Source organism: Neltuma alba, unplaced genomic scaffold, assembly GCF_004799145.2.
Source record: "Neltuma alba isolate B1F8T4 unplaced genomic scaffold, ASM479914v2 tig00003349_pilon, whole genome shotgun sequence".
Classification (NCBI taxonomy): Eukaryota; Viridiplantae; Streptophyta; class Magnoliopsida; order Fabales; family Fabaceae; genus Neltuma; species Neltuma alba.
Window position 1 is genome coordinate 53,328 of NW_021633248.1, and position 16,911 is coordinate 70,238.

Sequence of the window (16,911 nt, forward strand, 5' to 3'; positions counted from 1 at the left end):
GCTCGTTTTATTGTCCAATTTGGCAGCTGACAGTTTCTGTTACTTCTTGTTGTCTATTGTTGTTCTTAGTGAGCAAAGTTGCATAGATCAAAATAAGGAATGGCATCTTGAGATCACGGAGGGGAATATTTTGACATCCTAGGTTATGCAGCAAGCTCTGCTGTGGAAGACAACTTGAGAAAGTAGAGAATGTTCCTGCTGAAATTAAGGAACTAGTACTGTAATGGCAGAGGAGGTTCCCAAGATTACGTCCACCTAATTATGATGCAAGTTGGGGAATCATACTTTAAATTCCTCTCATCTCAAAAGCTGTGTTTAGCATTCTGGGCATCTTTTGTTGAAGCCATCTTCATTTTGCTAAAGTTAAGATTATTGTCTTTATCTGAGTGTCACCACGTGACAATGTGAACATGAATTGATTCTGAATGAGGGAATCCAATGTCTAACGTATGAAACTAAAATCACGTATCAGATGATTAATTAGCATACTTTACAATGAGGTTCTGGTTGACCCATAGGAGACTTGGGAAAAATGCCTTGCGCAACCTATATCAAAGTCCTTTCGTTTCATTAGGCAAGACGTGTCTTCTGCTCCTTATAATTTAGGGAAATTATAAATTATCACATCACCAAATTTAGGAGCCAATTATTTATTTATTTATTTATCTATCTATTTTTTACTCTTCATTCTGATTAATTCTAATGCTGAAGTCAGATTAGTCAAAGTTGGTACATACTTTATGCTAGGTACCCCCCAGAGAGCAACGTCATAGCCATATCCAGGCACTTTCCTTTCCCAGAGCTTTCCCATCTTCTTCCATGAAGTTTAATTAAAAAGTATGGAGATTCTCATATTCCTATCGAGTGTAGTTGGATTCGTCTGTTTGGACACTGGTCCTTGTTCGAGATCGTTTTCTACTTTATGTTGGAATATTTTTAATATAAACCTCTCACTATCACTTTATGTGGATATAACACAACACAAACACAAAGATTACCTTTCTATTTAAGTACACGCAGAGATAAAGTCAAATCATCACTTTGTGAAAGCTATTGTTATCTTTGCTTAAATCCTGAAAGTGCAGTTCGTATTCAAAGATTTTATTGTATCCGGAAGAAAATTTGTCAGTCAATCCAACTTGCACCCTATAAGATAAGAATAGATGGGGCAAATTAATTCAAAGAAAGTGCTATTCACACCTTAAAAACATTGTGTGTATTTTTTTTTTTTAATTTCTTCTTCTTGTGCTCTTCATATAATTATTCCCCCTAACACTTTATTCTTGACGAGTTTTGGTGATACAGAACGTACAATCACGGCCCAGCTCAATAAAATGCAGACTCTTGCTGATGATAATGTCGACGAACAAAGCCCAATCAAAATGCCAAGTTTGGCCGACGACGGCCATGAGGAATTAGATGCGATTTAGCAGATCCAAGAAGAAACGGGGGTCACAACGTTCATGAACAAGTGAGGGAGGCAGAAAGAAGGTAAAGATGATGAAGTGTGATGGTGAGGTGGAGAGGCAGAGGAATCATGTGGCAATGAGGTGGCATATTGAGTGCCATGTGAGAGTGCCACGTGTCATTAACATTTAATGCTAGGTAACGGCCAGGGTGATATTATTACGTTTTGCCAACTTTCAAGGCAACGTTACTCCTAAAAAATTTCTATATGCCCACAACTCTCAAGTAAAAACTTCTAAAACAAAAATAGACCTTATCCCTATAAAATTTAGTTTATTGTGTAATTCATACCATAAATTACATTTTATATTTTAGGATAAGACTCTCAGTCTCTTTTCATGAGGAACAATTGTCATTTTTACTTTGCCTCTTTTTATTTAAAAAAAAATTGCAAGATTGTTTTACTCTCATTAATTATTTTTTGAGTTCTCATATTAGAGAGGAAGATGCATATGATTAGTTGTTAATTTTTTATATTAAAGTTATCAATTCTAGTGGGACAGTTGTGAATGGAAGATTAAAAATTTGAATGTAGGAAATTAATAACTTTAGCATAAGAAATCAGCAATTTATCATTAGTAAGTTTTATAAGATTAGCTGTCGATTTTTTTATGCTAAAGTTCATAATTTTCTATTGACAACTATCATAGTAGAATTCACAACTGAAGTTTTGCAATTGGCCATCAGAAGATTTTAATTAAGAGAATTTTGATAAAAATACATCAAACCCTTTACAGATTTCATGGGATTTTTTCAGAATTAGAATTCTTATTATGTGGAACCCTATGTAATTTTCCCTCCATAAATAGCAACTCAGCGTCGGCGTGTGCATTTCAGTCCAAGCAGTGTGCGTTGGTCCTATCTGTGCCCTTATTTTTTCCCCCCTTTTGTTAATGAAACTAGAGAAATTCTTGCATGCACCCAGCGTACAAGACGCAAAACAATTTTAGCGCAAACACCACCCAAGGCAGACGCAAAACCGTTAAACAATGGCATCGAAGCTCCCATAACATTACCCGTTGTCCTCATATCAGCCAATTTTTGCGAACCGTACAGAGATTCCATTGCCGAACCAGGATCAAATACCCACTGAACCAATTAATCCCCAGATGAATGAATATACTGGGATGATATTTGAGCTAGATAAAAACCTCAGTTGAATCAGATATCCACTAAGATGAGTTTCATTCAATATAATACCTTCCGAGCAAGTAGATAAAACCTTAAATACTTGTAGACTACTTTTCAGCCCTACTCCAAAAAAAAAAAAGTCTATTTTTTCCACTCATTTTTGTTTGTTTTGAAAATTAAGGAAAAAACAGTCCTAATATTCATCTGTTTTGCTACAACAGACAAGTATGAAGCACTCATACTCGTCTGTTGGGCCCAACAGATGAGTTTGAGCTCATCGTTCTTATAAAACATTTTACCAGTAAGATGAATGATTATTCTTTATGTATATTATGTTTGTTAGTTAAACTTTTTTGTTAATTATTTATAATTAAACCAGATATCATTTGCGTTGTAATTATTTACTGAACTTGGTACTTATTTAATTGTTTATGTGTGTCTTCTATTTAATTTATTTATTCAATAGACTCTATTGTACTATGATAAATGTTTTAGATGTTTAGATATGATGATGTTTATGTTTGTGATTTAATTTTATTTATATTTATACTTTTTATTAGTAATTTTATTGTTTCATTTTTATTATTTTGATAGAATATGTGGGGGGAAAATTAAAAATTGTATTTTTAATTAAAAGGGCAAAAAAACTGCAGGCCTCTTTAAGTTCGTTATCTCAAAGGCCAGGCCTAAAAAATTACCTATTTTAAGTTTTGGGTTTAAACGGTGAGGCCGAGTGACAGGCCAGTGCTGCTCTATTCTCATGAGCACCCCAACATGCGACGCCACCTCGCTGCCCCTTGCTCGGGATAAACAAACAAGGCGAATAAATGCTCAGTCCATCCCCTACATATCGTTTGCTTCCAGACCGCGGATTAGCATCACAACGCGCTTCTCTGGAGTTTAGTTGCTGTTTGGCCACTCTCTAACATATTGGACTGTACAGCCGTAAGAGACAAACAATGGTGGAAATCAACGAGCCCTCCAGCTATGGGATGAAGGTTGACACAAGAATCAAGCTCCGAAACCCCCTGATATTCTTTGAGCTTGTCAAGCTAATTGGTCAAAAGGAACACTTCATCTCAGAAACATCCAGCGCCTCCCGACTCTCATTCCCCTTAAAAAAAAAAAATCTTAAAAATGGTTTTAAACTCAAGTTAGTACGATGATGATCAGTTTCCTAGAACTTGTGTGTGAGACCTATGTCATTCTCTTTCCCTCCCGCGGACAAACACGTGTTTTCCCTTCTTGCGAACTCAATTATTTTAAGTCTTTGATCTTTTCGCTTTATAATGCATCGGCGGTCTCTCACCCGAAATATCAGAGAACTGATTCGTTCCCTAATTCTTACTCACTCGAAGACTTCACTAAAGAGATACTGAAACCTTAAGAGAGAGAAATTATAATATATTGCCATGAAGAAAACGATGAATACAGTGCGGCATTTATAACCCAGAAAAGATGAAGCAATACAGCTGTAATGAGACACGTAGCCCTAGACACCATGTTATAGAATAAACAATACAAAATCAGAATGGACTCAATACTAAATGGGCCTAAGTGACAGCGTCTTCAACCTTGGGCTTTATTTTTTTTAATTGAGCTCCAACATTCACCATGCTCACCTGCTTTTCAAATATAGTAATCAACCCAAACGTATTTGCTAGTTTATGAAGATTCCGGTCAAGTATGGTGGGATTCGGACGTATAGTTCTGAGTCCTCCGCTCCAAAAGCTATTTGGACAGTGGAATTTGTTGAAGATCGTCGTGTCCTGAATTGTGAGATTCATCTTCTTCATCTTCATACGTTCTGCAAAGTACATCGGGATGCTATTCCGAGGGAATTTTTTGGTGGTTTCTTTGAAAGTAGCCCAAATAGAGGTGGGATTTGTGGTTCTGGTGCTGACCTCTCTGTACCTCTTTTATGAAAACCAAAGTAAAGAGGGGGAAACAGGGGAAAAGGGATACCGGAGTACATTGAGACTGATTTACTTTGAGGCATTTGCATTGATGTCCTTGAGCTTATCAACACAAGCCCAGCCTGGGTTCAAGCTTGATACGTCCAATTTCCTTCTGGCATGTCTGGTAGTCGGTATCGTGAAAAAGAACTTCATGGCCGGTGTGGGTGTGGCAGTTCTATTCTATTATGGCTATGAGTAGCCGCCCCTTTTCTGATTCCCGGCAGGAATAGCGCCGTCGTTGTGGAGGCGAATCAGACCTCATCGTCGTTGATGGGGACAGCTTACTTGAGGAGGCGCTGCAGGTTCTGTCTTTCCTTCCCCTTACCATCCATTCTTCTCCTTCGCTCTCCACTCTCAGACGCCGGCCTGTGAATTTAGATTGGTCTTCTCTGCGCAGAGCAAGTCTCAAGCTTGTGAATTTAGATTCTACTTGCCCTGAACCTTACAGGAATTTGGAATGGTGGGATTTTATGAACACGCTGTCATCGATCCTTCCAAGACAGATCAGCTTGAAGACATTAAATTATGTGTCTTTGTCACCAACAGAGTACTCGAATTTATTAAGCTCAGAGAGGAACTTCACAAGAGCACTTCGACGTCTGAGATTCCATAATTCATGGTCACCTGAATCCAGACTACGTCTGCCACAGTTGAGTGGTCTGCCGCAGTTGAGTGGTCCCGATGATGAATTATATGATTTTATTCCAAACAATAATAATAATTAATTTACAGGAGTATGAAAAATGAGTGAATCCATGTTCATTATGATGCGAACACTTATGGGTAGAAGACCAGTAAATAATAACTGGAACAAGTACTTTTTTCAGATGCTGTAATCTGGTGCATTGTGCTACGGAATATCCAGGTTAGAATCTACAGTGATTGCTAGCTGAAAGATGAAGAAGCTGTTAAGTGTTAACTGGAAGAGGAGAATCCAAAGACGGCTATTCTCATTTTTAATTGATTGATTAGCATCTACATAAAAAAGCCATGTTTAACAACACTCTAGTGCTCTAACAAAATAATTTAATGCCCTCAAGAGGGCAACGAATGTTTTAATATTTAGCCAAACATAACAAAGCATTATTATCACAGTAAAGAATCCACAAAATAGGGGTTTAGCAAAAGGTGCCAAGCATAAGCTTAAAACAATTTTCCACAAAACGGGTTAGCAGACCCAAGAAGAAACTGGATGTCGCAATGTCCAGGAATTGCATTCGCACATATGTTTTCAAGCTTTCCAGGCCCCAGGAACTTTGAGGCATCAAGAGGCCTAATCTGTCTTTTTGTTTTTGGGTCTAAGAAGAGGCCTAATCAGTCTTTTAAGACATCCAACTACACACCACAAATATAAAATATTATTATGTCCAATTTTAAATATAAATTTGGGTTGAGGTTTATTTTTATTCCGGAAGTTTTTATTTAGACGCCGTAAGTATCCGAAAGTTTTTTTTAAAGCAATGTTACCTTGAAGGTTTTTTTTAATACACAAAAATTTAGGTGAGTTGAGTCCCGAGGGCTTACCAAGACCAGGACATGCCTCTAGGCTCAGAAAGCGCTTACAGAGTACTTACAGGTCGCCCACCAATAAAATCCTCACATTGACAGCAGAGTTCGAATTCACAATTTTAAAAGCAATGTTGTCTTGGCTGTTACCCAACATTTATTTAAGGTTTATTTAAACTACTTTTTTAAAAGTAATGTTACCTTAAAATTTAACAAAACGTAAGGGGTGTTTGGATGGAAACCAAACTATGGTTTAAAAAGTGATTTTACGGTTTACGAGGTAAATATGTGAAGGAATTTATCTCGATTTGCGGAAAAGTGCTTTTGAGAAGCACTTCTTTGAATATCCAAACACCCCGTAGCAATGTCATCTTGGCTGTTACCCAACATTAATAATCACCATTAATAAAACGTGGCACTCCACATGGCACTCAATATGCCACCTCATTGCCACATGGTTCCTCTACCTCTACATGTCATCTTCACATTTCGTCTTCCCCTTCCTTTCTGCCTTTTTCACTACCTTGTTCATCGCCGACCAGTAAGGGATACCAAAACGAGCAACTGAGACACGAAAGAGCCACATGTTCATCGGCGACTAGCAAATGACACCAACAAAGCTGTCACGTCAGATTGCTTCTCCAAAGAGCCGGTGTAAAGTGTCGCCACGTGCTCCCATATGATATCCAGATTCAATTCGTTCGTTTGCAGTGATTGGAAGAAGACCCTGATACCCATTGCCGAGATGCTTCCCTACTTTGTTCCTTTTCTCCCATTGTTTTCATATCTTCCATCAAGAGGCTCTATCTTCTACCCCTGCTTTGCATTTTTTTGTTCCCTCAAATAATAAATCAATAGAAATTTACTATTTTTTGCAGCACAGGCGAGCACATGCATTACTTTTATTCAATAAGTATTCGGCCTCTTGATTTTCTAATAGATCAGGACTTTTGTTTTCATCTGGTAAGTTTTCAAGGCGTTCCCCAAGTTCATGTTTTTGTTTTCATTTCATGGGTTGGTCAGTTGATGATTAACAATATTAAGTTTATTTGGCTATTCTAGTAGTTATTAGTATTTCCAAGGTCTAATTAGACCATCTAGCGTTTCAAATTTTGAGGGGCTGCGTGGAGTGCTCTTGAATCCTCCATGGCTATTAACAAGTTATCAAGTTTCGATTTTTGATAGAGAGAATGATAGGATAAATTAAAGAAGGAAGGAAAGAAAAGCCTTCCTAGCCTTCAAATTTGGCGATGATGGACGGAGAATTATTGACGGTGGTGGAGAGGGAAGGATTAAGAGAATGGGAGGATAGATGGGATCGTGGGGAGGGCTTATTTTGAGCCATAAACTACTTATTTTAAGTAGAAGGCCGATTGAAAAATCAGATGCTATTCGGGAGGGCTTATGGCTATTGAGGTTGAGGGCATAAGTTGGACCAATCATGCGTTTAAAATTAAACTGTGGGGAAGGGTGAGAGTGTCGCAATGAGTGAGAAAGTTTGTGAGAGAAAGGGTGCGCACAGGGGTCCTTCCACCAACTCTGGAACTTCTCCGGAGGAAGGGAAGGAACTTTCGAAGGAAGAAGATGAGATTCTTGGAAGGAATATCAAGAAAATGGATGAAGATGCTGCCATGGAAGACCGGGAATTAGATCCTAAAGAGCATACGCAGGAGAATGGAAATGACGCCAACATGGATGAAGCGTTTGAACAGGGACTGAGAGGACAATCAACACAGGAGCCCGTAGGTGTGAAGAGGGAGACACGAAGTCAAATATTGTATAGGGAAAAACTCACTGGTCTACAGGAGGAAAGCTTCGACCTAAGACCTGGAAAAAAAATGCAGGAATGGTTGAAGGAAGAAGAGGAATATGCCCCTGTTTTATCTGAAGAACAAAGACTATTATTTGAAAAACTCCTGAAGCTAAACATGCCGAATGAACGTTTAAAAGAGCTTTGCAGACCATGGAAGGATGCGTTAATCCTTAGTCTGCTGGGAAGGAAGACAAACTTAAGCATGATAAAGGATCGGGTTTCTTGCCTACTGAAATCAAGAAATTTCGAAATCATTGATCTGCCGAACAACTATTACGTGTTCAGGTCGCAGGAGAAAGATTTATGCAGAAAACTGTTATTTGATGGCCCATGGGTTATTCAAGGTCACTACTTAGCAGTTCAACAATGGAGTCCGAACTTCAACCCCTACTGCAATAAGGTGAAAAAGCTCGCAGTGTGGATCAGAGTTCCAACCCTCCCTATGCATTGCTACTTTGAAGAATGTATGTTGGAGCTAGGGAATTTAATTGGAAGGGCCTTGAAGGTAGATTTAAATACCTTGGCTCACTGCAACAACAAGAACACGGCAGTGGAGAGGGGGAAGTTCGCACCCGTCAGTGTGGAAATCGACCTCAATAGACAGCTTCAATCAAAATTCGTCCTCAGGAAGATGATATATACGGTTGAGTATGAAGGATTAGACACTATCTGCTTCAGGTGTGGAGTGCATGGGCACAACCAAGAAGCTTGTCCTGTGACGGTGGAAATGAAGGTGATGCCGCCGGAAGAGAACTCGCCGACCGATCAACCCAGTTCAACAAAAGACAAAAAGGTAGAGAGTCAATCCCCAATCAGTGTACCTGGCATCTCGATTGAAGAGATGTACGGAGCTTGGATGCAAGCAAAGAAAACCTTTAGGCAGAAACCAAAGATAGATCAAGGAAAAAAGATTGAACCAGGCAAAAAGCACTCACAAGACCAAGTCATGGGAAACAAGAATACCATGAAAGAGAAGAAATCAGGACCTGGCTCAAGATTTGACATTTTGCAGGATATGGAAGCCTCTGAACCTACGACTGAGAAGAAGGAACCTAGCAAGAAAACAGTACCTGTTACTGAGCGGAGAAAGAAAAGGGAACGTGCTTCTCTCCCTAAGGAGAAGAGCAAGCAGATGAGCAATGGTCAAATGAATGGGCAAGGCACTGCAAAGTCTGACGAACCTAGTGGAAAGAGAGGGGGGAGAGTGACGGAATAGAAGAAGAGAAAGGAAATGCCAGGAACAATGACAGTGATGATTCATCAAGAAGGAGAGATAATGCATGGGAACCGGAGCCTAACCTACAGGAATTTCGGGTTGAAGAATCTAAAGAGGGTAATGAGGGGCTGGGCCCAAATGGCCGATCCACTCCCAGTGAAAAGAAACATATAGGGGGTATTAAGAGAAGCAAAGCTACTAGGCCCAAGATAGTCTCTCCTGTCATGAAAAAGAAGCAAACAAGCCGTGACCTTCAAGTCATTATTGGGTCATTAGTGAAGAAGGGCCCATTAGACTTTGAGAAAGGAAGTCTGAATGGGGGAAATGAAAGGAAGGAACAGGCTAATTTTAACGCTGGAACTATGAGTAATAAACCCACCAATGTAACAACAAATATGAATCATGAGGCCTTGGAAAAACAGATACTAAGTAGTCCGAAAGAACCACTTGACCCCTCGTTAAGTCGAGACATGGCTCAGTTTGAACGTGAAAATCATGAAATCAATGACCAATGGTATGAGACAAATGAAGAGGTGCGGGATGATGCTTTAGGAGAGGATGGTACGCCAGAAATCCTGGGAAGTCAGGGACGGATCTGAGTCACCCCCTCTCTTTTACTTGTTTAATTATGAATTTACTCTCCTGGAATTGCAGAGGTGCAGCCTCAAAATCTTTTCCAGCTAGACTCAGAGATGTGCTTAGAGGAAAACAAGCTAATCTTGTGATCCTGGTGGAAACGAGAGTTAACGGTGTGAAGGCAGATCGTATAATGAAGAAGTTGGGCTTCAACAATTGGATTCGAGTAGAAGCAACAGGCTATGCAGGTGGTATTTGGCTTCTGTGGAATGATGACGAAGTCAATATTCACTATGAATTTTCTACTACCCAACTTCTACACGTCCAAGTATCTATGGTAAATTCAAATCACTCCTTCTGGTTATCCTGCATTTATGCTGAACCGTCTTGTCAATTAAGAATTGCTCTTTGGCATGACCTCACTCAAATTAGTAGCTCTATGTCGGAGCCCTGGCTAGTAATCAGTGACTTTAATGCTTATCTTTCTAATGCCGATAAGAAGGGCAGTGATCACCTTAATGTAACTTCCATGAGACAGTTTAATGATTGCATTCAACAAACCCAATTGATAGAAGTTGACTATGTGGGGGACAGATTTACCTGGGAAAGAGACATACTGAAGGAGAGGATTGATTGGGCTTTCACAAATGATCTTTGGCTTCAGAGATACCCTTTAACCAAGGTCCACCATTTGTGCAAATTCGGTTTGGATCATAGACCTTTGTTCATCAGAAACTCACCAGATAGATGGGAAAGGCAACAAACTCCAGCCTTTAGCTGCCAAGCAGCTTGGTTTCTAGAGGAGGATTTTATCAATGTGGTTGACCAATGCTGGAAAGAGGGAAGTTGGAACGAGAAAATCGCTTTATTTACTCATGAAGCTAGAGAATGGAACAAGAGACGAGTGGGGAATATACCTGCTAAAAAAAATAGCTTGATGAAGAGAATTGAAGAAGTAGACAAGAAGAGGCGACGATGGGACAACCAATATCTTGCTCAGACAGAAAAGTAGCTATGGAAGGAATATAACAAGGCATTGGCCCAGGAAGAACTTCTTTGGTTTCAGAAGTCTAGATGCAATTGGTTAAAGTGGGGGGACAAGAATAGCAAATTCTTTCATTCTTCAGCCATCATACATAGGAGGCGCGACCGTGTTGAAGGTCTTAAGAACTCAAGGGGTGATTGGATCTTTGATCAACAAGAGCTCAAAAGAATGGCCCAGGACTACTATCAAAAGCTATTTCAGAGTAGCTTAACAGGGGCTCCCTCTCTTCATACAAGGCACAGCTTTCCATTACTCTCTGATAGGGATTATCTTCTTTTGTCTGCAGAGGTCAGTGATACAGAAATCAAGGTAGCAGCTTTTGACTTAGGGGCTTTCAAAGCTCCTGGCCCAGACGGTATTCAAGATATTTTCTACCATGAATACTGGCATGTTATTGGACACACCGTTTGCAGTATGGTTCAAGAAATCTTTAATGATCCTTCAAGGGTAGAGGCACTGAATAATACCAACTTAGTGCTAATCCCGAAGAGTGACTATCCTGAAGAGCTCAAAGATTTTCGACCCATCTCGCTTTGCAATGTGAGCTATAAAATTGTCACAAAGATTATCAGTAACCGCCTGGAAACAATCATGGGGAAAGTGGTGGGACACCATCAATGTAGCTTCATCGCTGGAAGACAAAGTAGTGACAACATTATTATTGCCCAAGAGGTTATACACTCAATGAACCTTAAGAAAGGGCAAGTAGGGTGGATGGCAGTTAAAGTAGATCTGGAAAAAGCTTATAATAGGCTTGAGTGGAGTTTTATTGAAGACACCCTTTATGCTGTTGGTGTGAATAGAAAGCTCTGTGAAGTTATAAAGGCTTGCATTACCAGTTCTTCTTTCAGAATTCTGTGGAATGGTCAAGAAACAGATAGCTTTACACCGACGAGAGGAATACGCCAGGGGGACCCAATCTCTCCATATATCTTTACCTTATGTATGGAGAGGTTGAACCACATTATCCTTGATGCTATTGAAGATGGTGATTGGGCTCCGATTAAACTGAGTTCAAGAGGACCTAACATTTCCCACCTGTTCTTTGCTGATGACCTCTTTCTCTTTGGCGAAGCAAGCAACTTTCAAGTTGAAGCTATGATAGGGTGCATAAATGCCTTTTGTGCTGCTTCAGGACAAAATATGAACAAGGCGAAGACGAAGTTGTGTGTCTCCAAAAATGTACACTTCTCCAGAGCCATAGAATTAAGCCAGAAAATGGGAGTCGGGCTTACTGGAGACTTGGGTAAATACTTGGGAGTTCCCTTGATCCATGGGCGAGCCTCTTATATTAACTTTTCCCCCTTGGTGGAAAAAGCTCAGCAAAGACTTTCTGGATGGAAACGCAACTGTCTCAATCTGGATGGAAGAACAGTGCTAGTTAGAGCAATTCTTTCTGCTCTTCCCTCCTACCATATGCAGATACGGCTACTCCCTAAAAGGCTTTTGGGTCAATTGGAGCAGAAAAGCAGGAGTTTCTTATGGGGAGAGAATGAGAAAGAGAGGAAAATGCATCTTGTCTCATGGGATCAAATTCTTCAGGGTAAGAAGGAAGGAGGGCTCGACATTAAGAACTTAAGAAAGCAAAATGAAGCCTACATCATGAAAATTTGTTGGAACCTTCTCAACAAAAAGGAAGCCTTGTGGGTCAAAGTCTTAAGATCAAAATATCGATGTGGGAACTATGCTATGCCAGATGTGAAGAAGCATCAGAATTCTTCTCTTACTTGGAGAGGTATATGTGAAGTTTGGAAGCAATTTAAGGTAGGAGTAGGCAGGAAAATAGGTAATGGATGTTCGACTTCTTTCTGGTTGGATAATTGGTCTGACATCAACTCCCCTCTAATTGACCTTATTACTGGGCTAGAAGCGATGATTGATACAGAGGAGCGTGTGGTTGATTATGTGGAGTCAGGGGGAGATTGGGATAGACAGAAGCTACTTTACTGGTTCCACTCTCATATTGTGGATCGGATCTCTAGTGCGCACCCACCCCGTGAGGAGAGAGTAGAGGATAAATTTACTTGGAAACCGTCCACCGACGGGACCTTTACTATTAAATCTGCCTAATCTTTTATTTCTGCAAGTACTAGCCAGCCAGTGGAAAGCGTTTGGAGACACCTATGGCGATGGAAAATTCCGGAGAAGATCAAAACTTTTCTGTGGCTCTTCTGCCACAATAGAATTCACACGGCGCAACTAAGAGCGAGCAGGGGAATTCAACCAGATGAGAGCTATCCATTTGGGTGCAACCAAGTAGAAAAAGCTATGCACCTTCTTCGTGAGTGTGTCAACGCTAAGGAAAGATAGAAATCTGTAATCAAGCCCTCAATGTGGGAAAGCTTCTTTTCTAAACATGGAGTGGAGTGGGTTACATGGAATCTTACAAAGGAAGCAGAAGCTAATCATACTAAGAAAATTCCTTGGGCTACCCTCTTTGGTTACATTTGTTGGGATATTTGGGTGGATAGGTGTAATCGGCTCTTTGATACAACAAGCACTAATAGTCCAAGCAATGGGATGTCTACCTTTTTTAGAGCTTGCTTGATCAAGACCTACTAGAAAAGTGCCAGTTTTACAACCTCAATGGAATAAATGAAAGGCAAAGCAATAGAGATGTGGGCGGAGAGGTCAGGCTGGAGGTTGATGGATCGGTACTATAGGATGGTAGAAGCGGATGTGGTGGAGTCATAAGAGATGGAGCAGGTAATTGGATCTGTGGATTCAGCTGCAAGCTTACTAATGTTCCACCTGCGATTGCAGAGGTAATTGGCATTATTATGGCCTTAACATGTGCTGCAACAAAAATTACAGAGAAGTCTCACTCCTTTCTGATAGCTTAGAGGCAATCAACCTAGTCACCAGAGGTTGTGATGACCAACACCCTTTTGAGGATGTCATTGATGATGCCCGTATTATTGTTAACCAAAACTGGAAGGTTTTGTTGTACCATGTGTATAGGGAGGAAAACCATTTAGCTGACTATCTAGCTAATCTGTCCCATAGCCTTGATACTTCTTTTAGGATCCTTGATCAACCTGCCCCTTTTTACTAAGAGGCGGAAGGTGACGTAGGAGGTTAAGCTTCTTTGCTTTGTTTTGTATTGACTTGCTGATCTAGCTCTGTATCCAGTTTTTACTAAAAAAAATAAAATTAAACTATGGGAAGGAGCTTATTTGAAGGGTTTATGGACTGTGTGTGTCAGAATTATCATTTTTTTATTTTTCTCTCACTCCTGCCATTATTCCCTCATTATTCACTGTCATTTTTTTTTTACCAGAGCTCATTACCCATGACCCCTTGCCGCTGGATGAGCACTATCGCCTCCTCGCCAAATAATCAAGCGCAAGTCTTCACACACGCGCGCGCGCGCACACGTCTTCATATTCACTCTCCAGTAAAAATTATATTTACAATAATTTTTTTTATTTCTCTAATGCTTTAAATTTAATTTACTCATTAAATTTCACTTCTTCATATTAAATTAATTCAAATTTATTGTATTATGTAAAATCATTTTTTAAAATCATGTTTCATTATTTATTAAAAATCATCTATTTTGATAATTTTACAAATAAACTTATTTTTACTCGATCATAATTCAAACGACCTTTTACTAATCTCATTTTTACAAACTAATTTTTTTAAACTCCAATCCAAACACAATTCTCCTTACCTAATTTAATTTTTACCTAATCTTACTTTTTAAAGTTAGATTAGAAATAAGCTAGTTTTTCCACCGCCAATCCAAACGGACCCTAAGTGTTTGGTCAGTGATGAACAAGTGAAGTAGACGGAAAGAAGATGAAGATGATGAAGTGTGATGGTGAAGTGGAGAGGCCGAGGAATCACGTGGCAATGAGGTGGCATATTGAGTGTCATGTGGGAGTGCCACGCGTCATTAACATTTAATGTCAGAGAACGGCCAAGGTGATATTATTACGTTTTGCTAACTTTCAAGGCAACATTACTACTAAAATTCTTTTATATACCCACAGCTCCCAAGTAAAAACTTCTTCCTATAAAGTGTACTCCTTCTGTTTTCTATTATAAGAGACATTTGATGTTTATGGCATATTCCTATATATAAGAGACACTTAAAAGTTGTCTCTATTTTTGTGTGTTGATTTTCTATTTTACTCATATATATTGTCTCCAATTCACACTCTCTCTCCCTTCCACTTCTCATTCTTTTAATAATTTAATTGTTTTCTCTCATGCTCTCTCTCCTTATTAATGAGGGTATTCTTGAAAAAAATTGTACTTTTTATACATTGATTGTTCTTAACTAATTTTAATTGTTTTTTTTATCAACATAATTCGGTTATTCGTCTATTATAATAAAGAACAGAGGAGTAATTCATACTATAAATTACATTTTATATTTAGGATGAGACCCTCGGTCTTTTTTTATGAGAAACAATTGTCATTTTTACTTTGTCTCTTTTATAAAAAAATTTGCAAGACATCTCAAAATTTCTAGATTAGTTTCTTATTTTACCCTCATTGATTATTTTTTTGGGTTGTCGTATAGAGAGGAAGATGCATAAGATTAGTTGTTAATTCCTTATACTAAAGTTATCAATTCTAGTGGGACAGTTGTGAATGGAAGATTAAAAATTTGAATGCAGGAAATTAATAACTTTAGCATAAGAAATCCGCAATTTATCATTACTAAGTCTTATAAGATTAGTTGTCGATTTTTTTATACTAAAGTTCATAATTTTCTATTGAAAACTATCATATTAGAATTATTTTTTTGGCCAAAATCATATTAGAATTAACAACGAAAGTTTTGCAATTGACAACACTACTATTATATATATATATATATATATATGTTATTTTGTGACCGTGTACTTTTTAAATGAGTCTAGTGGTCTCAAATCCTACCATGGCCAATTGGCCATCAGAAGATTTTAATTAAGAGCATTTTGATAAAAGGACATCAAACCCTTTGCATATTTCATGGGATTTTTTCAGAGTTAGGATCCTTGTGCAGAACCCAATGTAATTTTCCCTCCATAACGTCGGCGTGTGCATTTCAGTCCAAGCAGTGTGCGGTGATCCTATCTGCGCCCTTATTTTTTTCCCCCTTTTGTTTATGAAGCTAAGGCCCGAAACAGCAAAATGGCCCATTTGTGTCTTGGCCCAATCATATGCCGATATGAACGTCTGGATTCGGTGCATGGAGCACAAAAAGCGATGCCTCGCTATGAGGCATAAAGTGTTTCTTCTCTTTTTGGGCTAGGCACAAATATATTTTTCTTATTTGAAATGATTATGTTTGAAATACTATCACACACTAAATATTAATACTTCTTTTAGTATAAATTTAAATATTAGTTCATCACATTGTGAGAGGCTATCTCTTTTCGCTAGACTTAATTTCTGTTGGTTATGAGACACAAATTGTTGTTGACCAATAATACCATCTAATTTTCACATTTGGCACATCCTCTCTAATTTTCACAATTTTCAAATTATTAATTTTAATTATATATTATCACATAACTAACCTAGAGCCAAAACGGTGATTTCCCTCTTCATTCTCATACATAAATAGTAACAATGAGTTAGTAAATGTCATTTAAAACACACACAAAAAACTCACTCAATATTTTATAAAACTAATACAAGCCTATTCCAAAGTGGCCTAATTTTATTTGTATGAAAAATGCTTTGCAAATTATAGAAGTGGTAGAAGTATTTTCCTGGGTCAGGCTGTAAATTTATTTCGGAAGTTTTTACTTAAGAGTACCAGGTACCTGAAAATTTGTTTTTTTTTTTTGTTTCAATATCGTCCCAAAGGTTTAAAATTGTAGCATTGCCTTTAAAAAACTAATGTTGATGGGATAACATTGTTATAACTTTAAATCTTTGGAGCAATATTAAAACCAAAAAAGAAAAAAATTCCGAATACTCATAGCTTCTAAGTGAAAACTTTCTGAGCAAATTTACATATCAACCCTATTTTCCTTTTAAAACGTTTTTTGGGGTTTTTTTTTAAAAAAAAAAAAGAAACCAAAGGCAGCACCGCCACCAGGTTCCTACAAGTTGTTGAAATGTCATCCTCCAAAGTCAAATAACAATCAAGCTCCTGGAAGTAGAAGACCGGAGCTTGTGTCACCAATGTAAGTGCACGAAGCAGTTTCCTGGCAAAGTGAGTGTTTTATTTGCGTTCTTTACGGTCCCATGA

The 16,911-nt window shown here is 38.6% G+C and overlaps 1 protein-coding gene across 1 annotated transcript; it reads left to right on the top strand.

Annotated features, from left to right (window-relative positions):
• The first annotated feature begins 9,719 nt into the window (after positions 1–9,719).
• Positions 9,720–10,679, top strand: LOC114741329 (uncharacterized). Its single transcript, XM_028929580.1, has one exon. The coding sequence runs from the start codon at positions 9,720–9,722 to the stop codon at positions 10,677–10,679; it is 960 nt and encodes a 319-aa protein (XP_028785413.1).
• Positions 10,680–16,911: the final 6,232 nt, after the last annotated feature.